The sequence below is a fragment of the Clarias gariepinus genome, chromosome 26, assembly GCF_024256425.1.
Source record: "Clarias gariepinus isolate MV-2021 ecotype Netherlands chromosome 26, CGAR_prim_01v2, whole genome shotgun sequence".
Lineage (NCBI taxonomy): Eukaryota > Metazoa > Chordata > Actinopteri > Siluriformes > Clariidae > Clarias > Clarias gariepinus.
In genome coordinates this window covers 17,647,057-17,671,321 of record NC_071125.1, presented here as the reverse complement: position 1 = coordinate 17,671,321, position 24,265 = coordinate 17,647,057, and the positions used below count along the sequence as shown (strand labels likewise).

At 36.5% G+C, this 24,265-nt stretch overlaps 1 protein-coding gene across 2 annotated transcripts in view; it reads left to right on the top strand.

Annotated features, from left to right (window-relative positions):
* Window positions 1-12,858: 12,858 nt before the first annotated feature.
* Window positions 12,859-24,265, top strand: part of dok6 (docking protein 6) — a 106,539-nt gene continuing 95,132 nt past the window's right edge. For both annotated transcript variants that reach the window (XM_053488107.1, XM_053488108.1), the window contains exon 1: window positions 12,859-12,924. In XM_053488107.1, coding sequence (XP_053344082.1) covers window positions 12,859-12,924 — 66 coding nt within the window. The remainder of the gene's footprint in view (window positions 12,925-24,265) is intronic.

The window sequence follows — 24,265 nt, the reverse complement described above, 5'->3', positions numbered from 1 at the left end:
TGGAATGAAATCCATTCTTCATAGAGCCACCTTGGGAGCGCCTTCGGAACAACCTAACAACCACGTACGATGTCATTTACAGCCGATATTCCTACGGTGGCTGTAGGTATGCTGCAGGAAACTATTCTTTTTTGGGGGGGATTTTCCCCAGAATTTTTTCCTAATTTAGTTATTTCCAATTCCTCTCCATCACTAGGGACGCTCCCACATTAAGGCTACTACTACCACTCAGTCGGAAGGACCAAAGACTATCGCATGTTTCTTCCGAATCACGTGACGCTAGCCGACTGCATCTTTGCGAACTGCTCGCTCACGCACGTAACACACTCGGAGGACAGCACTATCCAGAAACCATTCTTATATAATTTTTATCTAATTTGTATCTTACGGCATTCGTATGAGCACCGTATAAATTGATATTCGTATGGTATTCATACAAACTGATCCATCTCTTCCTGATAGAGTGCCGTAAAGTGCCCACCTTAAAGTGCCCCTATTATGCTTTTTCAAATATTATCTTTCATGCAGTGTGCCATGTAGCTGTATGTAAACATAAACTATCTGCACTATCTGTGACGCTGACAGTGCATGATAAATGAAGTTTTTGTTTTTTTAAAAAAAAAGAGTCGGCTCACATTCGCCTAAACGAGTCGTTAGCAAATCTAATTTTTCTCTGTTACGGATCCACCTCACTACGTGACATATTTGCATAATTTCCACCCACGTTCTACCTCAAGAATAACTTGCCCGCCATCTTACAATTAACGTTACCACACTCTTGTTAATGTGACCGAGCATTCATGCCGCGTTCGCTTAAACACTTAGTAATATAAAAAAAACAATAAAAACGAGAGCACACAAAATCCTTTCTAACTGTTTATTTTCCACCATTCACCAAAACTGAACTTAACACTCGCGAAGTGCGCATGCCCCTTGCTCTTTTACAGCAAGCCCACACTCGCAAAGTTGTTGTCGATGTGCCAATTCAACCCTTTCAATGTCAGACTCCGGCTCGAATTGATAGGGTAAAACCAACGCCATCTTTTCTATGTATTGACGGGTCTCCAAAGCTGTCGTACAGTTGGGGTAATGGGCGTTTCGTTTTCCGACACACTCTGTAGTGGTAGACCAATCATAAAGGACCGCACCATCTGACCAATCACAGCAGTGAGGGCTCACGGAAAGGAGGGGTTTAGACAATCTTCAAACTGCTTCACACGAGTCATTTACGAATCATTTAGAAAGGGGGTAAAATTAAATCAATTTTTGGAGAAAACTGAAGTGTTTTTTGACCTTGCATACATGTAAACCTGTTTTAAGAGACTCATTAAGCAATATTAGCAACCTTTAAAATGGCATAATAGGGGCACTTTAAGACAAACTTTTTTGTAACATAGACTTATGTAGGCGGTAGGAAGGTGCTAAGGCAACCTTAAGGCCAATGTAAAAAGTCTATGGCCACCGTACTATAGAAAAGTCAACTTTTTTTCTCGAGAATGCCTTAAATTGTTTTTTGGAATTAAAGGGCAGCCGTACCAACTCTCAAAGGGGGCTGTAAAAACTACCATTCCTGCCACAAATGTCTGAATTCATAGTATCAGGGAGCTTCGTACAAACCTGTCGTTCTTAAGAACATTGTGATCGAAGTTTAACCTAACCTAACCTAACCTAACCTAACCTAACCTGACCGAATTGAATTAAATCTAATCTAATCTAATTAGCTGCCACTACTTTCTGTTTGACTCACTACAAAATCAAATCAAAGCATAAATTGGCTACATTTTTATTAAAACTCATACAACAAATACGCAAATGATGCTAAATTTCATACTTCAATAACCACAAACAGAACTGCAGGCTAAATTTATTCAGTGTGACAAAACAGTGGGAGATGAAGTAAAAAAAAAAAAATCACTCAAATATCACACTGATATTTTGTCAAATTAATTGTTTGACTTAAAGAACATGCGCAAAATATTTTCTATCAGTGTGCAGTACGAAAATATGGAGTTATGTGAACAGCTGCATGAACGCAAAATGAGATATGTGTTTTACTTGTTTTCACAGTTCAGTTTTTCAAGTAAGAACGCATACAGTAAGTATAAGAAGCTTGTTTTACAGCTTATGGTGAGATACTGAACACTGCCAGCAAAACACCTAAATGCATAAATCAAGCAAAGATCCAAACTCGACTCATGTCCTGAAACCTATGTTTTTTTAAATACGCCTACCTGTGTGTGACCATTGGTATTAACAGAGCCCCAGGGCCCTCAACAGAGCTTGACAGGGAGAGCAGATTATTAGTTAAGCTATTTTTCTACACACATAAACACACTAAGCGAGTGTGGCTGTTTTTACATTTAAATATCCAGGTTTGACCAACCATGAGAAGTCCATATCCACCTCCATCACTAATGACCTTTAAATGTTTACCTGAAAAGGATCTGTTTTTTTCTCTCCATCATTTTTTTCATGTAAACATATCAATCATTAAAAGAAAATATGTTTTGTACTAATGTCAGGTTCTACACCAGTAAAAGGGCTTTTACACTAATGTACTGTATACCGATCAGTTATAAATGCACTGTGTGTTGAGAAACCTTTCTTTCACAACCAGAATTAACCTTTTCCTGGATCAGACTACACGAGCAAGCATTCACTCTCCATGTCCATCATTAAACCATGGCCACCCATGACCCTGTTTTAAGTACACAGGTTTTCCATTCTTGGATCACTTCTGGTAGTTCCTGACCACTGCAGGCCAGGAACATCCCACAAAAGCTGCAGTTTTTGAAATTGCCCTGAGTCAATCCTCTAGCGATCACAATTTGTCCCTTGTTAAAGTCACTCAAATCCTTACACATCAACTTCAGGAAAAAAGGTTCACTTGCTGCCTAATGTATCCCACCTACTTCCAGCTGGCATTGTAATGAGATATTGAAAATGTACCTACTGTGAGAAGAGCCAAATTGTGATGGCTAGACAGCTGGGTCAGGACATACTGTACCAAAAGTGATCCAAGGATGGAAAACCGCTGAACTGGAGACAGGGTCATAGGTGGCCAAGGCTTAGTGATGCACATGGGGAGTAAAGGCTGGCCTGTGTATTCTGATCCTAAAGAAGCACTACTCAAGCACATAGCTCAAATTGAGGAAGAGGTTAATGCTGGTTCTGATAGATATACAGTACAGTATGTCGTAACACACAGGTCATTACTGTTGGTGGCAAAGAGGGGGGGGGGGGGCTACTCAGTTTTAAGACAAGTGGGCATAATGTTATGACTGATCAGTGTATATTCACATATTAAAAAAAATACCATATAATATACAGGAGTTACAAAATAATTAAAATAGATGTATATCATCCAAGTGTATATTGAATGTATTATTCTTATTTTATTGGAATCTAGTTAATTATTCTTTGTATGTGACACTGATCACACCAGATTTACATCTTCATGAGTTCATGAGTAAAAAATTATGAATGCATTGTATTCACATATTATTGTATTATATATCTTTTAGGTGTAATATACAGTATACTTCAATTTTTTTCCCGTCACAAATAAATTCAATGCCATACAGTGAGCGCTGATCATTATATTAGATGGGAGTCACAAATCTTCCACATCCAGCAATAGCTTGACAGTGAAACTATTAAGACTAAAAACAAGGCATTATATCTTATCGATTAAGAAGGAAGTGGGCCAGCCTATTATGGATATGACAGCGAAGGGTGCTGAAAAACTAGCCAGAATGGCAATCAACTCCACAGGGACATTTCAGTCCATCAACTAAAGCTGCATAAAATTGCAGTCTGGACTAGAATGAAAAGAAACCAGCCCCAGTGTGGCTCCTTCATACCATATTGTTTATTTCTCATACAATAGTTGATGTAAGCGTCACCCGTGGTTCCCTTGTTGACTTGAATTATTATCTTTAGAAATTTGATCAACATTACAATAAATGTATCTGATTTGAATCTCTGCATGACAGGAGGTGGGGTAGGGAGGTTTTCTTTGCCTTGATAGCCTACTATTTAAACCATCCGTCCCTGTACTGCTGGCTTCAAGCGCTGGTCCTTTAATGTACTGTACATATGTCTATCCTAAATTTCATTCTCACCCAATGGTTAATCTGTGGAGAAGAAGATATGTTGATGAGGACCCTAACATCTTTGCAAACTGCAGGTATGTATGGTATAAATGCACACATATATTCATACAGTAAGGGCAATCTGGAAACACCAATCATGCTATAATACCTTTCATCTGTGAAGGGGAAACCAAAGTACCCAGAGTTATTTGGGAGAACATGCAAAATCCATGCATACTGTACAAACCAGAGGCAAGATTTAAACCCACAACCCTGGAGGTGTGAGGCGAAACTGCTAAACAATAAGCTGCCATGTTACAATTTGAATACTGATTAAAATATACAGTATTCAATATATTTATAGTAAATATAGCGGTAAAATGAGGGGGAATTGGGGGGAATTTGGTGGTCCAAATAAAGGATCTGGATTCTGACCAATACAAATCAGTTGATGAGGATGAAGGTTTATTTAAAAGGAAAAAGGTTAGCACAATGTCTCCCTCTATAGGCTGGTCCTTGGTTCTGACATGGAAGACAAAGGGCTGGTAGATAGATTCATTTAACGATGTACTATTAATTCTAACAGAATACAACAGCTGACAGGTATTTAAACATAACACCTGACAAAAGACATAATAAACAGCAGTCAGCAAGAGGTTGGTTTGATTTACTGTAACATACAGGAGTTAGGCTAAATCCTGTCCAGATGTAGGTGTTGTATTTATATGCACTGGACAAGATGATGGAATCTCCTGCAATGAAATCGCATGCATAAGATATATTAACTTATTAAAGAAGACAAATAAAAAGAAAATCAGAAAAACATTTAACCAAAATGAAAAAAGAGAGAACAGCAAGAATCATAACAGCAGGAAGAGCACAGTGGAAAAACGTTATGTGATAATAATAATAATATTAATAATAATAATAATAATAATAATAATAATAATTATTATTATTATTATTATTATTTATGAATAATAATAATTATAATAATATTATTATATATAATTGATAATGTCATATTTATTATTATTACTATTGTAATTAATATTAATATTATTGTTAATCAATAATTACAGCTGGTTAGAGTTTTATCATAAGCTCTGTACTTGAAATACTGCCTTTATATTGCATACTACTACTCATAATAATAAAAATAATAATAATAAAAATAATAATAAAAATTATTATCATTATTATTATTATTATCTATGCGTTTTTTACTTACTCTCGCATGCAAAATCTATGAAAAAATAAATGCAATTTCTGTTCTCTTATTTAAAATCTTTTTGTTGTGTATCATGCTACTCCTTTTATCTGCATAACATTTGCATCCTTTTGAGCTCATTGTTGTTCATGTGAAATTGTGTTTGTGCTCCTCTGTACGAGCGGATGAATTGTGCTTTATGAGTTCCGCTTTGCTCTCTGATTGGATTAAAATATCAGAGGCTCAAATCAAAAGCAAAGGAAGCAAGGAAGGCATAAAGCCTTTCCCCCCTCTTCCTTTTCAGGCAAAAAAGAATACTAATTGATCTACATAAAAAAATAATAAAACACCTTGTTTCTATAATATTTTATCCAACTCTGTGAATCGGGAATTATAACAACCATGTCTATTTTCCATTTGCGAGAAAGTTTATTTAATATGACAATAATTGGCATTACAGTAATATGACATGGATTTGTTTATGTTTATTGACTACAGCAAGTCGCACAATATCCCAAACCACATTAGCAAATCTATGCGACACTACTAAATAATCGAGTAATTTAAAGGGATGTTTATAGAAAGGATTTGGTGTGTGTGTGTGTGTGTGTATGTGTGTGTGTGTGTGTGTGTGTGAGACAGTACATTTGAGCCACATTTGTCTCGGAGCTCCTGTACAGTTTCAAGCGTTTTTTGGAAACTGAGTGATTGTTTTTCTCTAAACCCTGGATCAGCAGTCAGTGAGTGCTGTTAAAATGTTATTTTAGTTTAATAAATTAATAATTAAATCTTGTGTTAGTTTCCTAAATGTGAAGATCTAATACATAACATGGGAACTTACTAACATTTACAAGGCCTTGTCTAATTTTGTTAAACCAATCATTCATTCCTAACAGATAACTGGCTTGGACGTACAGTTAAACTCAGTAAATCAAAGTAATGGTAAATGAAAAGGGCAAGGAAGGAGGAATGGAAGAAAGGATGGAATCATGGAAAAATGACTTAGGCAGGAAAAGGGAAGAAAACAGGCTGATGAATTAAGAAAGTAGGAAATTGACATGCAGACTATTAAATAGGGAAGAAAGGAAACAAGGAAGTAAAGGGGAAACAAATGCAAAGAAGGAAATTAAAGTCATGGGAAATGGAAAGAAGGAAGTTAAAATGAATAGTGAGTTAAAGCAGACAAGGGAGTAAAGGAAGGAAAATAATACAAGTGATAGACTAAAAGAAGAATGGAGGACAATACAAATTTAAACTATTGCTTATTAATAAATAGTTTGCATGTTTTTTTGGGGGGTTTCTACTGGGTTTTCCAGGTTCCTGCCACTGTTCAAAGACATGTAGATTCGGCTAATTGGAGATTCCAAAGTGCCCGGTGATGGAGTGGCACCCTATCCAGGATGTACCCCGCCTACTGCCCCGAGTGACCGGGGATAAGCACCAAGCCTCCCACGACCCTACACAGGATAGGGACTAGGTACAGTTCATAAGTAAGTAATTATTGATAAACTAAACAAAATCTACTTTATTTCAGTAATGCCTCAGTCTTATTTTATATTAAAACCGTCAACTCTACTGACTAATTAATTATTAACTATAATACATTAATTAGTATACATATAAATTATTAAATAATTAATTTAGTGTAAATTGTTATTTACTTTACATTGAAATATAAATCTATTTCACTTACAATATAAAAAGCTGATGTTCTAGACTGCAAATAAACAATTACAATATGTCAAATATAATAGTCATGCGTTTCTTGATTTCATTTTACTTTCCTAAATTTTTGTGAAAATGTGAAAATGCCCAGCTAAATTCTCTTTAAATCATTGCTTGAAAATCTCCTCTTCTTTTCATTTTGCACAGCTGTCAACACCATTTTGTCTTGCAAACCCTCATCAAACACAAGTCCCTTGTCCTCATCCTGTCAGAGCGAAAATGCTGAATTCATGTTTCTGTCTTCTGATTATTTAATATTTGATTGAAGAACAGGCGAACAAGCTGATGGTTCACACGCTTACTCACTCTCACATGCTTTTACACATCCGCACAGCTGTATGTTACGCTGCAGTTATTTTCAAATGACACTTTATGAAAAAGTTGATGTGCGTTTAGCTTCCAAACTGGCTCTCAGCTACTGCTGCTGTAATCAGTCACATTCAATCTTCCGGTCTTTTTTCTCTTTTCTTTTTCCATTTCATTTTTTGTTTTCTGTCCATCTTTATGCTTTCTTTTCTTGCAAGTCAAAAAGGGACTTTTCATGAATAAAGGCGCAAAATCCATTGACAATTACACAAGACTTCAAGACAGTACAGTGATGAGACTCTTAGGCGCAGTAAAACATCTGTACAGTGAAAACATTTTAAAGTACACAATATGTCCGTAATTGAGGATCTCGGCTGAGGTGCCTCGGAGCCCGCAGCAGTCATTCCTGTGAACATCCTTGAAAATGGACTTGTTGCCAATGTGCGGAAGAGATGCATCTTCATCTCTAGATGTCTCTAGATGCATGTCTCTTTGTACACAATCATCCAGAAACATCACTTGGACATTACAGCTGGGAATTATTGCCACATCCCCAGACCTCATTCCAAGTAGTTTCCACTTGTTTGGGCCATTAAAGGAGTTCCTGGGAGGCCAGCATTTTAGATTTGAAGCAGGCAGTCTGATCGTTTCTCCAGCACACTAAGACAACTTTCTACCATAATGGTATAATGGTAAGCAACACTGGCATAAGTGCATTAGTGTAGCAGGTGATTATGTAAACAGTATAGGAAATATAGGGAGGTATTACTCCAAGAACTGTGTTCTGTTATTCTTTACAATCAAAGTCCTGGTTTCAAGTGAACACTCCTCGTATATAAGAAATTATAAGTTACAGTAAAGCATGACTTAACATCAACAACATGAGTCAATGCCATTCTACTGTAGGTTCTATTTAATGTTCTGAGGACAAACCTAAGCTTATCCTGTTGGGTCCATCTTAAAAAAAAAAAAACTGTCCTCAGCAAAATTTAATTATGACAGGAACTTTGAAATACTGGCAGTCAGACTAGACTGACCAAATTACCTAACCCTGGCCAAGTCTAATGGGCTCTCTTTTTCACAAAATTCTAGTTCACACTCTTATTTCTTCCTGGGTCATAAACAATGTTGGCCCGTCTTCGTGAGGCCCTTAGAGAACATAGAGATGAACACATCCTTCCCTATCATGCTTTCAGGGAGCAGTGGGCTGGGAGATAAACAGTGAGCTCAGCCACAACAAGACCCCAAAGGCTGCCCTATAAACCTTCCGAACCCCCTGAGAGGAATACTCATCACTTGGGCCCACACACCACCAGCATCTGCCCGCACAGTCTCCTACCAGACATTTCATCTACTTGGAAAATAAGCACTCATGGCTTAATATGATGAGTGATGAACATCAGTGACTTTCTTCATACACAGCCTACGTATATCCAAGCCAATATACCATAAGCACTCCATGTAGGAAAATTCATGTTTCTAACGGGTGCAACACATGGCACAGACTTTTTAAGGGTCTGTTGCCCTAAACCTGAAAATAAAACAAAAATGCATGAACTTGAATTGTGTAACATATGATAATTTAACAAACCACAATTAAATTTTAATGTTGTAAATTATTTGAATTTTAAAAGATGAATAAAATAATCTCTGCACACTGATAGTTTAACACATACTTGCAGATATAGTTTGTACTAAACAAGTTCAAGCAGAAATATGATTTCTTTTGTGGTTTGAGGTTAACCTTGCCATTCTCCAATCTGATTATTCCAAAATGGCACAAATCTTCATTTAATTAAAGGAAACAAAACTATTTCGTCAGATACACCCAAACTTAACATTACATAAAAACATGTATTGCATTTAATCCAGTTGAACATTGTCACATTATAACAAAAATAAAATAGAAACTTCTTTTAAAAACTTATCACAACCTGAATGAGATATGTTCAAGAACATCACTATAGCTCCTGACACATGCTAGCAATACATTGTAACACTTACATTAATCCTTGATATAAAACATCATACAACAATCAACTTTTTTAAATCTAACATTAGCTAACTTTTAGAAAGAATGTAATTTACAGGTTCGCTTTCAAACCTGCTGCACGTATCATAGACAGTTAAAACTGTTTTATGTGATGATGGCTTAAAATAAGACATTATTGCTTGAAATGATAAAAATGTGACAAGTAGCATTCTGTTTGAAAGCACATGTGGAGATTTTAGTCATAGGAAATCAGACTGGTTTTAAAATCCATTATTAATTTTTTCACAATTCGAGAAGGTCTCATCCATAACCCATAAGACAACAGTGCCAAGTTTGGATGCCCCAGTGTCACATGATGAGGAGGCCTGAATTTAAGTCACTTTTTTTTTTTTTGTTTTTTTTGTTTTTTGGAATTTGCCATAATTTAGTCAGAAATTCCATTTAGATGCAGGAAAACAGTGCTTCCTGAGCGAAATTGGTAGCCCAGTGGTAGGCTTCTTGCCTGTCACACACAAGGCCCAAGTTCAATTCTCAACCATTGCCCAAACCTAGTGCCGGTCCCATGGCTGAATAGAATGGGAGGGTAATGTCAGGAAGGACATCTGGCATAAGACCTGTGCCAAATTGTATGTGAATCAGATGGTCTACTGCAGTGACCCCATGATGGGAGCAGCCAAAATAACAACATTAAATCAAAACACATTAAACTTAGTTGGATGTAAAAATCAACCGAAAATTGGCAATTGTTAGAAACTCAAATCAAATTAACCGTAACACACAATCAACTGACACACCTATAGTAGATTTTAAATAAATTACTGTAGAATATTGTGAAAAAAAGTACATTTTCTTTTGTTATTAAATTTAAAATAAAATATATTCAAGATTTAATACATTTAATGTGAAATATCCAAATCATATTTTTTTCATTTTGTAAATACAGCTTACAGCTCATTAAAATAAAAAAGCAAAACATCAAAAGATTGTACAAGTATTTCAAAAGATTATAAGATTTTCTAAGATCAAACATTTTACAGTGTAGAACTTCTTAAAAATAAAGTAAATTTATTCAATTCAATTTTATTTTATTTGTATAGTGCTTTTAACAATTGACATTGTCGCGAAGCAGCTTCACACAATCAAAAGAATTATTAAAGTCTGTATGAAATGTGAATGTGTATAAATCAAAATGATAAGATTGTCCCTGATAAGCAAGCCGAGGACGACAGCGACAGTGGCAAGGAAAAACTCCCGAGATGGTAGTAGGAAGAAACCTTGAGAGGAACCAGACTCAACAGGAAACCCATCCTCATTTGAGTGAAAACAGATAGCAGGGATTGATCTGCATAAAACTATGTGAGACTGGAAGTTCAGTATAACAGGAGAGGTGTTAAATTAAACCCTTTTTTATGCACTCAATACTTGGATGAGGCTCCTTAAGCAAGAATTACTGCGACAGTGTGGCATGGCATGAAGTCAATGAGCCTGTGGCACTGCTGAGGTGTTATTGAAACCCAGCCTTCAGTGCATTTGTGTTTTGGGATTGGGTGTTTCGCATTTTGCTCTTGTCAATAATTCTTTTGGGGGTTCAGGTGCAGCCAAACAAGCACAGTGATATCATGGTCAGCAAACCAATTAGTGGTAGTTTTGGCAGGTGCTCAGTTCTGCTGAAGAAGGAAATCAGCACCTCCATAAAGCTTGTCAGTAAACGGAAGCATGAGGTTCTTTAAAATTTCCTCTGGTTCTCTGCTTTGACTTTGGGCTTAATAAAACACAGTGGACCAACAGCGGCAGATGACATGGCACCACAAATCAACACTGACTATCAAAACTAAAATGCAAAATTTACTTTCATCTGGAAAAAGAACTTTGTTGCCACTAAGCAACAGTTAAGTTCTTATTCTTATTAGTCTGAGTAAGACACTTCCTCCACTACTTGGATACTAGGAATACTACAGTTGTAGCCCATTGCCTAAAGACGCTTGTGTCTGGTGGCTCCTTATTTACTGACTCCAGCCTCACTCCACTGCTTGTAAAGCTCTCCCGAGGTCTTAAATCAGCTTTACCTGACTATCTTCTTAAGGATTCGGTCATACCTGTTGCTTGTGTACCTTTCCCTATAACACTTTTCTCTTCCAGGCATCTTTCAATTAATATCCTTCAGCACAGCACTCTGCAAACAGCCAGCCCTTTCAGATATGACCTTTTGTGGCGTACCCTCCTTGCCAAGAGTGTCAATGATCATATCCTGGACAACTGTCTAGTCAGCAGTCTTCCCCATGCATGTGCTGAATTAGACCAAGAGGTACATAGTATTTATAGTGCATGACTAGTAATTTACTTAAACTGGTAATAAAATATTCTAATATTTTGAGATGTTTTTATTTTTTATTAGCTGTTGGCCAAAATCTTTGATTTGCTCAGACCTTATCAAGCAGATGGTTATGTGTATCGTTTTTTTTTTTGCTTATTGACTTCTTCCCCCCCCCCCCGACCTTTGGCCTGACTATTGAACTAGGTCTCTTGAAAATTGGTTGGATGAGATTGGTTTGCCTGGTACTTTATTGAAAATGCTAACCTGCACTTGCATTTGCTGTAGTTTCCCTTACTGGCAGGTAGATGTACTTATTATTATTATTATTATTATTATTATTATTATTATTATTGCTCTTCTTATTTTTTCAATAATAATAATATTGCTGTAACAATATTACAATTAAAGTAATCTATCTATCTATCATCATTGTTGTTGTTGAGATTATATGTCGTATATACTGTATATTGTTGTTTTTGGGGTAAAAATAATAGTTATTATTATTATTATTATTATTATTATACATTTGCCTTGGGGATTCAAGTACTCTTCTATCTATCTATCTATCTATCTATCTATCTATCTATCTATCTATCTATTGTGCTTATAATTTTTATTATTATTATTATTATTATTATTATTATTATTAGTAGTAGTAGTAGTAGTAGTATTGTGGTGGTAGTAGTGCTTATTATTCTTATTCTTATTGTTGTTGTTGCTATAATATATATATATATATATATATATATATATATATATATATATAATATTATATTTTATATTTTATATAATTATATATGATATAATAATAATAATAATAATTATTATTATTATTTTTTTTTTATTATTATTATTTTATTATTATTATTATTGTTGCTATAATATAATATATACAATATAATATTTTATATAATTATATATGATATAATAATAATAATAATTATTATTATTATTATTATTATTATTATTATTATTATTATTAATATGATGATTATTATTGTTATTCTTTCTCCACCTCTGCTGTGGACGGAATGGCACGGTCCAGGAGAGGGGTGTGCTGAGTGAGATGAGTTGCCTGTACCCTGAAGCCCTCCCTCTCGGTGTGGAGATGGTACTGGCCGAGCCGGCTGTCTGAGGGACTGGATGCTGCTCTCACTTCTCACAGACTTAACGAGCGAAACAAATAAAAAAAAATCCGATTCAAAGAAATCTATAGATGGCTTCCAACTTCAACGACATAGTGAAGCAGGGCTATGTGCGGATCAGGAGTAAGAAACTGGGGGTAAGTTTGGGCTTTGTCTCTTGTAGATCTGTGCACTGATTTTCTGGCAGCATCTGGATGGAAAAGGCTTAAAACATCTTCTTCCCGCAGAGGCTGAAATAAAAGCCCCAGCGTGTCGTGCCTCGCTCTTATTCAGATGCAACAGCATTTCAGAGACTTATCAGAGGAATAAAAGTCGGAAGGTGAAGTCGGTTCGGAGCAGCGTGTTTATTCCAGCTGTGCTCGCCTGTGGGTTTATTAGAAGGTTTATATGATGGTGCTGATGGGGAAGTGGGACAAACACAACAGGCAGGTTTGGGCTCAGCGGCTTATTATTAAATCCTCCAGGGTCACTTAGTGTTTCTGTGCTCACTCGCTCTTAAAAAGCAACACTAAACTTATTCCGCATACTTTTACTTACTTGTTTCGTATTAAATCCGACTCTAATCTCTGTGTGTGTGTGTGTGTGTGTGTGTGTGTTATAACTACTAATGTACCAGTCTGATACAGGGTATCAAGATCATGGCAGGACTCTACTGAAATGCTGTGATTAGTAACACACACGCGCGCGCGCGCGCGCACACACACACACACACACACACCACGGATCCGTCCTCTGCTTTATTTCTCATCACTATTTTCCTTTCATCTGTCCTGCTTTCTTTTCTCTTTTTTACTTCTGCACTAAAAGTGCATCAGTGCAACATGTTGATAAAAAAGGCAGAATTTGCACCTTAGTAAAATATGTAAGATGAATAAAAATAAACAGTATAAAATAATGGCTAAAAAAACAAATAATATAGAAATACTTTTATTTTTAGTAAAAACTAGCAAAATGTCAATCTATTTAAACTATAACATCTTTTTCTTTTTTTAGCCTTTTGTGTTCTTTAAGATTTTTCTATTCTTCTCTATTGTTTCTTAATTTTCTTTTATCTGTATTAATTTGTCTATCCTTTTATTTTCTCTCCTTTTTTTCTTACGTACCATCTCTATCTCAATTAGGTTCTATATTTATTTCCTGTCTTTATGTTGTCCATTTTTCCTTTACTCTTTCTCTTTTTCTTTTAGTTTTTCTATTATTCCTTCTTTTCTCCTTGCCTTCCCACCTTGCTTGTTTTTAAAATCCTACATATCTCTTTTTACTTCTTTTCTTTTTAAGTCTATCAATTTTCTATTTTCCTTTCCTTTCCTTTTTCGATCTTTTCTTTCCTTTTCTCTTACAGTAAATTCTGTATTTATTTCTTCTGCCTGTCCCATTGCTCATTCGTCTACCTTCCTTAACCTACGTCCTTCCTTGTTTAACTTCCTTTAATACCCTCCATATTATTCTTAATTTTTTTTACCCGAACACTTTCTTACTTGTTTCCTTTTCTATCACTCATTAATTTTGCATAAATTATTAAGCATTTACATATTTATTTATATTAAAATCTGATATTTATTAAGAATGGACTATACAGCAGGCATACATTATTTTACCCCAAACACTCTTCATTATAACAGTTTGCTCTTGTTTACAGGCACAAGCCTTTATTACTTAATTTATTTCTGTCCAACTTTAAAAAGAAAACTGGATTTAAAGGAAAATAATTCCTAAAGGATGTATTACGATCAGTAACAAAGAAATTTTTAAAACACTGCGTTTCAACAATGATGATGATACTTTGATAGAAAAGTGTTAATTAAGGACAGCTGTTACAGTAATTCATTTTTGCTTCAAAATTATGGAAATCATAAGTTGTCATCCAATACAATATTTGGCAATTTCTATTGTGATTTTGTTAGTATCATGATTTTACAAATATCCCAATTACAAATATATATAATATCAGCTTTTAGATCCACCTCCAGCAGCATATAACTTCTTTGAAAGTATTTCCTGTATGACTTTATCAGTCTTTCACATCATTTTGGTGGATTTTTGGCCCATTTTCCTTTACAACATAGGTTAAGTTCAATAAAGTTTTCCAGCATTTGCTTATGCACAGCTCTCTTAAGGTCCATCAACAACATTTAAGTTACTGTAGGTTGAAGTCTGGACTTTCATTAGGCCATTCCAAAACTGTGTTTTATTTATCATCCCTTCTGATGTAGATTTCCTGGTGTGCTTTGGATCATTGCTCTGTTGCAATTATGCAATTTCGACCCAGCTTTAACTGTTGGACAGATGGCCTCACACTTGCCTTTGGAATACTTTGATATACAGAGGAGTTCATTGTCGACTCGATAACTGCAAAATGCCAAAGTCCCATGGCTGCAAAATAAGTGCAAATCATCACCCCTCCACCGCTGTGCTTGACAGTGGGTACGAAGTGTTTCTGCTGAAATACTCTTTGTTTTTTTCAAAACATGGAACTGGGCATTACAGCCGAACAACTCCACTTTGGTCCTATTTGTCCATAGGACATTGTTTTAGATGTCTTGTGGTTTATTCAGATGCGGTTACAAATGCCATTTTGTGCATCATACTTCCATGTTTTTTTAGACGAGAAGAAGAGAGTAGAGGCTTACTCTTGGCAACCCTTCCAAACAAACTGTATTTAGTCAGTCTTCTTCTAATTGTGCAGTGATGGACTTTAACATTTAACATGCTCACAGTGAGGATTATAAAACATTGAACTCCAAATTGTTTGAAAATGGATTTATAACCTTTTTCAGACCCTTTGCAGCAATTGCTTGTCTTAGCGCATTGCTTATGTCTTTCCCTCTTGGCATTGTGCTAACACACACTTAAAAGCTCCAGACCAGCAAACTGGCAAAACTTCTGCTTTTATAGAAGCCTTCACACCTGCTAATGATTAATTAATCAAGGGCTGATTATTAGCAGCACCTGGCTACAACTTACCCTCTTAAATCCCGTTGAAGCAGTAACTTGTCTTTTTCATTTTTTGTTTACACTACCAGTCAAAAGTTTGTGCACGTCTTCTAATTTCATGGACTTTCCCGATGTATTTTTTTTCTTCATAACAAAACAATGCTGAAGGCATCCAAAATATGTAATTATTTTCTTTAAACGGGTGATATTAGGATGTGTGTGCTACTTTTGCTCTGTAAAGCCTTCATAACAGCTCTGATCTGAGGTGCTGTAAATTGGTGATATCTGCTCTAAATAACTCTCTCTAAATGAACTTCTCCTCTGCAGCAGAGGTAAATTTTGGTCTTACTTTCCTAGGATGGTCATCAGGAGAGCCAGTTGCAAGAACTATCCCAGAGCAGCTGTATTTCATGTCTTAAAAAAAAGCTAATTTTGTTGTTGTGTTACTTAATTATCCAATGTTATATGTATTATTTCCTAGTTTAGAATTTTTTTTTTTAGAATGTAGTACTGTAAATAAATCCAAACTTGTGTCCAAACTTTTGACTGGAAGGTTGTAATTGCCTAATACTAAGACCCATTATGATCAGATGATTTTTATGTTTCTGCACAAAAACACATAGGATCCTGTGCTTACTGCCTATGTGTGAATAGATTAAAGTGCTTCTGTGAGATTACAGAGGAACTGCATCATATCACCACATCACATTTAAACATATAAACAAAAATCAATTGAAATTATTCTGCAGTCAGTGTGCCGATACATGAATTGCCATAGAAAAGAATTGCGATAAGCAACTGAAAAGATTTTTATCTCCTTCTCTAATATACAGTATATCAAAACAGATCAACAGCTTGTTTACAGATTTAGCTCCAACCTTGCGTATCTCTTATATCTGAACTATTCTATTGCAATCACATTAACTCATTTTAATCCACCAAATAAATCGAAATCTTAATGTATCAGATATCTACAGAGGCTCAACTCAGCTTAGTCATGTTAATCCAGCTTTATGCAGTTTTCTCCAGCCTGACCCACATTCTTTGTCCATTTCATTACTCTGCTGTAAAAGAGGATGCTCTATATTCATGCCATAGATGGATGCATAGAAGACATTTATAGTCTGCAAAGCTATATAATAAAAATGTCAGGGCGAGGCAAGAACCCACGACAGCGTCTCCAAAGGTACGAATGTGCCCTAGGCTCAGTTTCACTAGAGACCGTGGCGCATGTTTAAAAAGTCCTGTTTATGTCACTGATTTTGATGACCGGTCATTATTAATGGAAAAGCTATGAATAAGTGAGTAAGGTATTGCGGGATAATAAACAATGAGAAAAAGTTTTAACTTTATGCAAATTACAAATGCCAGCTGTGTTGCTTTGACCATTTGGGACAAGAGCGAGCAAATTACTGTTTTGTAAGAGAAAACAAAAATGTAAATAGAAGCCAAGGGTAAACTAAACTGAAGGAGGATTTAAAAGAGCAATGTAAGGACAATTCCACTGAGGCAGAACCAGGTGGGGATGTCTAGTGTAATTAAACCATTTGTTTTTGTCACATTTGCTTAACAATTTGTAATTCAAACACTTTATTGGTAAAGATAAAATATAAAGACAAGGGTTAGATTAGCACAAACAGACTGCAGCATCGCATGTACCTTTTAATAGTCTACACCAAAACCTTTAATGGTTTAGTAGAGGCAACAGTAGTTATTTTGTCCAAACATTAATTAAAAACATAATTAGCATTAGTTGGATAGAATAGCTTGTATTGATATGACATATAATTATTTATAAAAAATTATAATTTTTGATAATTATCTTTTTTTTTTGGATTACATGACTAATAATATTAATGACAATATTAGCCTATCCATAGTGGATAAATGAATTATAAATAAAATATTTAAAACCCTTAAGCAGCAAATTTATTGACTTTTGAGTTTTTCCTTTCATTGATCTGCAAAATACAAGACTGAGGGGAGCATCTATTGGATAATCATGCTAGCTGGCAACTTTCCAAATAAACTGTTTATCAGCAAAAATAGATGTTTACTTATTCTGGCAAATATTAAGAGGTTGTTTATAATAAAACATGCCATTTAAAAACCTCCATACAGTATATCCTTTTTGAAGAAGCATTGAACTTCTACATTTTTATAAGTTTCAAACAATGACTCATCCTGAAAAGCCATCACTCATCACATCGCTTTTACTGTATCTGTCACGTGATCAGTGGCTGGCTTGAGTGAATGAAATGCATTCAAAGTATTTTGGGAGAATGTTGGATCCAGGAAAAAGCCATAGCCATTGCAGAAACTCCACCATTCAGGAACTACATGTATGGTGTTGTGTAATGTCTGCTATGCATTCTGTGCGGTGGGACATTGTGTGATTTGGATGTTTTTCGAACACCAAATTATATACTTAAAAAAGCAATGTGGGATACTGTAGTGTAACCTTCTGGTTTACTTCCAAATCAACACTTTTCTTTTTTCCCCCTCTTGCTGCTACTGTATTACTAGCAATGTTTTTTGCTCATTTGGGAGCCATAATGATGTATGTTATGGTAATATTTTTAGGGGAAAAAAAGCTGAGCCATAAGGCTATAACACTTAAGAAATACACAAGTGCTTTATGTACAGTAGACATGAGATGTGCATGCTGTGTGCTGGGAAGCTGTTGCCGTTGCTATGTCTGGTTCTGTTCGCTCCATATTATTATTATCTTATTATAAGGATATTTGAGCTATATAATGATCTTATGGACTACAGATGTACAGTATAGGCAGCCAGTTAATGCACTTATGGACATTACAGTGAGCATATATGTACTATGATAACATTATGTCTTCAAGTGAAACTAAAAATGGTACAGAAGGTATCTTACTGTATGATGCAGGAAACTGAACTTTATTATTGTTTTAATGGTCCTTATGATCTTTAACACTATCTGTAATTAAAATGGTTTTGTGTGCACCAAACCTCAGCACTCCAACACTTCTTGGTCCAAGTTGCTGCCAGTGACGCACTACAAAAGACGATCAAAGCACGAGTTTGAACTGCAGGCTGATTTATTCATTTTGTCACAACCGTTGGAGGTGGAGATATAAACCGATAGAAAATATAGTATTTTACTATTTTATAAAAAGTAAAGTGGAGTTATCTCATTTTGCTGTCATATTGTTCAAAGGTTTAAATTTTTGGGTTAAGTAATAAAACACAACAGGGCAACACTGTTACGGGCAAATAGTCTTTGACAGAGCGTCATTCCATATGTTGTATGTTTATCTGTTTATACTTACATTTAATATTGTGGAACATCGGTGGAATATGATAGGTCTCGTTATCTCATATGCAATCGGCTGTAAACTGATGACATCATTTCCTCACTGTTGTTTCTTTATTCTCTTTTCTGAAATGAATAAGACACAAATAATAGCAATCCACCTTGATATACAGTACATTGGTTTGGTTGTTGTTTGTTATTCACATTCTTTCTCTCATTCTTTCTAACCCACACTTTTGTTGACTGTTTCTTCCTCTAAGCTCTCATTTTCCAGTTGTCTCCCACCCTCTTGCTTTTTTCTCCATATCATCTATTGTTGTCTCACTTGTCCTGTCTGTCTCCCTACTTCTATTTTCCCAGCCTTTCTTTCTGTACTTTTCCCTCACTGATCTTGTTTCCTCTCCGTACATTTTAGTGTGACGTTGTTAACCCTGCCTTGCTCTTACTGTCTCTCTCAATCCCTTGTATTGCCCTCTATTGCTTTATCTCTCTTTTTCGCTCTCTCTCTCTCTCGTTGCATGTGTATGTGGAAGTGTTTTAGTAAGATGTTGGACCACAATGTCCCAGAACAGCCTCAGAGCACCTTGACATAAATCATATACGTCTCTGGGACTGTACTATAATGATGAACAGCACTGTTCCAAAAGTTTTTTCCATCAGCTGATGTTTTGATGACGGTGTTGGCGAGCCCTTTCTAGCATGTCACTCCACAATCTGTCATTGGTGGTTATTGGGGTTAAGATCTGGTAACCGTGAAGGCCATGACATATTATTTCATGCTCATCAAACCGTTCAAGCAGACATTTCCTTGTGGGTGGGAGGCGGAGTCATCCAGGAATAGACCACTCCCATTAGGATAGAAAACCTATCATTACGGGATGATCAGTCAGAACGTCCCTGCACTGTTCTGGTGATGATGAATGCCACACATGCTCTTGTTGAGAATATGGCGAAGGATGACTCATCTGACACTATCACTTTTTTTTTTTCCCCTCCAGCTCTCTGTAGACCAGTCTCTGTGGTTCTTGCACCACTGAACTCCCAAATGTGCATTCGTCTTGGTAATGAGGGGTTTATGCACTGCAACTCTACTATAATATCCCTCGATGTGGTCGTGGACAGACTGTTCTTGCTGACAGTCTGATCACGTCCTGCCTTGACATTCTCAGTCACCTGAAGAATGGCTGCTCTTCTGCTTTTTCTGTTTTTCTTTACCTTAGGCATCAATGCACAAGTATCGCTGGCATTCAGTGTGTACTTTCGACCAACCTTTTCTTCCATGGTTCAACATGCACTATCATGACCTGAAGACATTTGCATTAGGATATGTATTTGCCTCCAAAAAAGTCAAATAAAAAAAAATCCTACCAAGAAAAATGTACTATTTTATATTATATATAGTCATGCTGTGCCTTGCAAAAGTTTACACCCGCTATATTTTGCTGCAGTTAACCTGCAATTTAAATTGACATAAGCAAGGTTATATGTTACATACTGTAGTACATTTACAATATCACACTGTTAGTCTTGAGCCACCACTCATTTCTTTATGTTTTCATTTCAAAGAGTCAGCCTTTCTTGTATTTTTATGCAGTCTTGAGGAATAGCTCTCTAGGCTTTCTATAAAACTTTTTTGGCTCTAATTTTCAGTCCAGTCCCTGTACATGACCAGTTGCAAAGGAAGGTTTGTGTGTGTGTGTGTGTGTGTGTGTGTGTTAAAGCACACAGTGATGTATAAATCATTCAAGAATAATGTAAGACATTAACTATTTAGAAACAGATGCATATGATGAAAGATGATCAGTGACAAGAGGGGAAACAAGGTTGCTGCGGAGAACCTACATACTGTACATAAACTTTTAAATTGTATCTTAAGGCTCCTGATTGCATAAGTATTTACTCCCAATGAAGTGAAAACCCATAAATTTGTTTTGGGGCAACCAGTTCCCATCAGAAGTCATATAATCATTTGCCCGTGTCCTCACTTACTCTCACTCTCACTCATTGTCTATACCGCTTTATTCTGTATACAGGTTTGCCTGGAGCCCATTCCAGGAGACTTAGGGCACGAGGATGGGGTGCCAATCCAAAACAGGGCACACTCACATGTACACACTCACATGCTCATTTACACACTACGGGAAAGTCGGTGGGAGGAAACTGATTAACAACTAACCACTAGGCCTTTGTGCCGTCTGCCTGTGTCACATGACCCCGATATAAATAAATCTGTTTGGTTTAATAGAGAACGTACCATAACAAACAGAACCCCAAATACCAATTTAATTAACTACATTTATAAGATACGACTAAAGATACTTATAGATATGGCTAAAAATATGTGGGCGTCTGCCCATTGACTGATATGTGCCAATTTCAAACTCTTAGTCATTAATATAGAGTTTGCTCCTTTTGGCTTTCACTTTTCTGAGAAGGGTCGCCACAATATTTAAGCGAATTCATAATGCAACAGAGTGCACACTACATTCCAACATTCCAGACGTTTGTGTTGCTTGATTAGGGAAGGCCCACATATGGGTGTGACAGTCAGTTGTTCACAAACTTTTGGTCACATAATATCCTATTTACTGTCTTTTTCTTTAGGTAAGTACGATTATGTAAAGCTTGCGTGTGGGAGTTGGGTATATGGGAGATTCTCAGTCCTTTGTTAATTGCACTTCGTTAAGCACCTGATCTCCACACTAAGTTAACAGCTTCTGGAAAATCCATAATGCTGTCAGAGCGATTTGGACTCTCAGAAGTCGATGCTCAATAGGAGCTTAGTGTGATTCCGCCCTGGGGCGTTGCCAGACCCAATTCAGAAAAGCACGGACTCTGGTTAAATGTTGCTGTGTAAAGCCAGAATGAAAAAAAAAAAGGTTCTGGACGACAATCTGATTTGCATTTCTGTTGGTAGCCACAGCTGGGGAGCCGATGGAACTCGGCTCATGAGTACAGTTTGTTTTCCAGCAGCTTGAACTTATTTTCAAGCACTTACGCAGACAATCAAGGGATAAATAGACCCCCGTAGTTTTAGAATAAAAATGCACGGACCACAATTTGTCACCATTGTCATGGGTTTTGGAATATATCCATCTGTAGCCCTTAAAACCCAGAGCATTTTTAGCCATAGCTACTGTCTGTTTTAATAAATATATATGGGGTCAGGGTTTTGCAATATGAAGTGACAGTTTTCGGCACTACATAGGCAATATTATTAAGAGTTTTTTTTTTTTTTTATCCAATATAGAGCAAAATACTAGGGTAGCTCAGTGATTAAAGGTCCTACACATCCCATTTTTCATTAAATGTTAATATGATCTTTAGGGTCCTAATGAAAAGTTTGTATTATACGTTAATTAAAAATTCAAAATTATTGTGTAAAAAAAACACTACTTTTAACTGGTAAAAACTAGCTCTGTTCTCAGCAACCTGTTTCAGTACATGCTTATTTAAATGCTCATGACCTCTGCCGAGCCCGCCCCCCCAGTTCTGTGGCGCGTGTCTTCACAACACACGTGGGGTATAGCCACGGAAGCGTAGTCCAATGCGGGCAATGCTTTGGACTGCATTACCCACAAAGCATTGCCCACAACGCAGTGCTTTGTGGGTAATGCAGTCCAAACTGGAAAACTATGGAATATGGAGCCCGAGCCTGTTTCCTTCAGTCGTTTTTGGTTTGATTTAAATACGGAACCTACGCGGAAGTTTGTAATATCGCCTGACAACGCAGAAATTAAAAGAATGGACATGCATCGACTCGATTTGTCTTTCTCATCACTGCATGTGCATGAATTAACAGGCTGTTGCGCTGCCGAGAGCAACAACAACATAAAGCGGAGAAGCTTACTGAGAGAGATACGGAACGCGATGTGTTTACTGATGTGTTTACATGACTTCTTAATCTTCGACAGACATCGTTATAAACCATCTAACGTTACAAAGGTAAGCATAATATAGTTTTCCGACTACGTACACAGTTTGCAACTAGACAATCACCTTAATGCATTGTTTATTATAAACGGGCGATTAGGGATTATATAGAGACGGATGTACATAGAGAAGAAGCCATAACCATGTTCTATGAGAGTATAAGTTAACTTACACTCCGCATTCATCGTGATTATTAGAAAAGGCGATCTGCAAAGAGTCATAGTAAAATAAATCACACTCACCGAGCCTTGTGAAGATGAAGCAGGAACACGAAGCGTTAGTACAGATCCGATTTTCAGGAGCAGCTTCCTAGTAAAGCCTGCTTTATATTGACCCGCGTTTATAAAGCAGTCTGGTGAAAAATGATTATTATCGCAAACATGAACGCATTTAGGTAAATCGGCGGGGACGTTAGCTTTAAAAACTAAATTCAGCCACTGCGTCCTCAGTGGCTTAGATACCTAACCCTAGGTAGGTACCCTAGGTCACTAACCCTAGGTAGGTACCCTAGGTCACTAACCCTAGGTAGTGAATGACCACTGCTGTGTTCGCTATTACATCCAACAACTGTACACAACACTCGCTTAGGCGCCATTTTGCTCCAGCGGCGAAAAACAATGGCCGACAGCTTCTTCTCACTCGGGGCGGGTCTTTGCTAAAACACCAGTGTCAATTAACTAGTGTAGGAGCGGCCTCTGTCGGTGTGGCGTCACATCGACAGGCATTTGTGATTGGCCTGATTTCAGAGGGGGCATGTTATTGTAATAAATGAAAAGAAAATCACTGGGCGGCTTTTTATCATCGTAGAGTGGTTGTGTACGCACTCTCCTAACACACAGTTCAGTTCAAACAGCTTAAAAAAGTGCATGTAGGCCTGTATGACCCCTTTAAGGCATTGGACTATGGTTCAAAACATTCAAGATTTAAACCCTTCGATCACCCTTCACCCTTCAGTCAAGGCCTTTAACCCTTAATTGCTCAGATGTATAATGAGAGAAAAAAAAAAGTAAGTCGCACTGGATAAGGGCATTTGCCAAATTCCTAGATGTATATGAATGAATACATGGTTTTATTGTTGTTTTTGGTTGTTTCTATAATAATAACAATAATAATAATTGACAAATTTGCACCATTGCCATATTCCACTGGGGTAAAATTTATGTGATTTAAAAGTAATGACAACTTTGGGTCTACCTAACATATCCGAAAACCCAAATGCACAGTTTGATAAGCATTTTCTTTAATTAGTCATTTAAAAAAAAAGATTTTTGGCACTGATCCGTGCCACTTAAGTTTCAGTCTCAGGGTGAACCGTCCCAGAG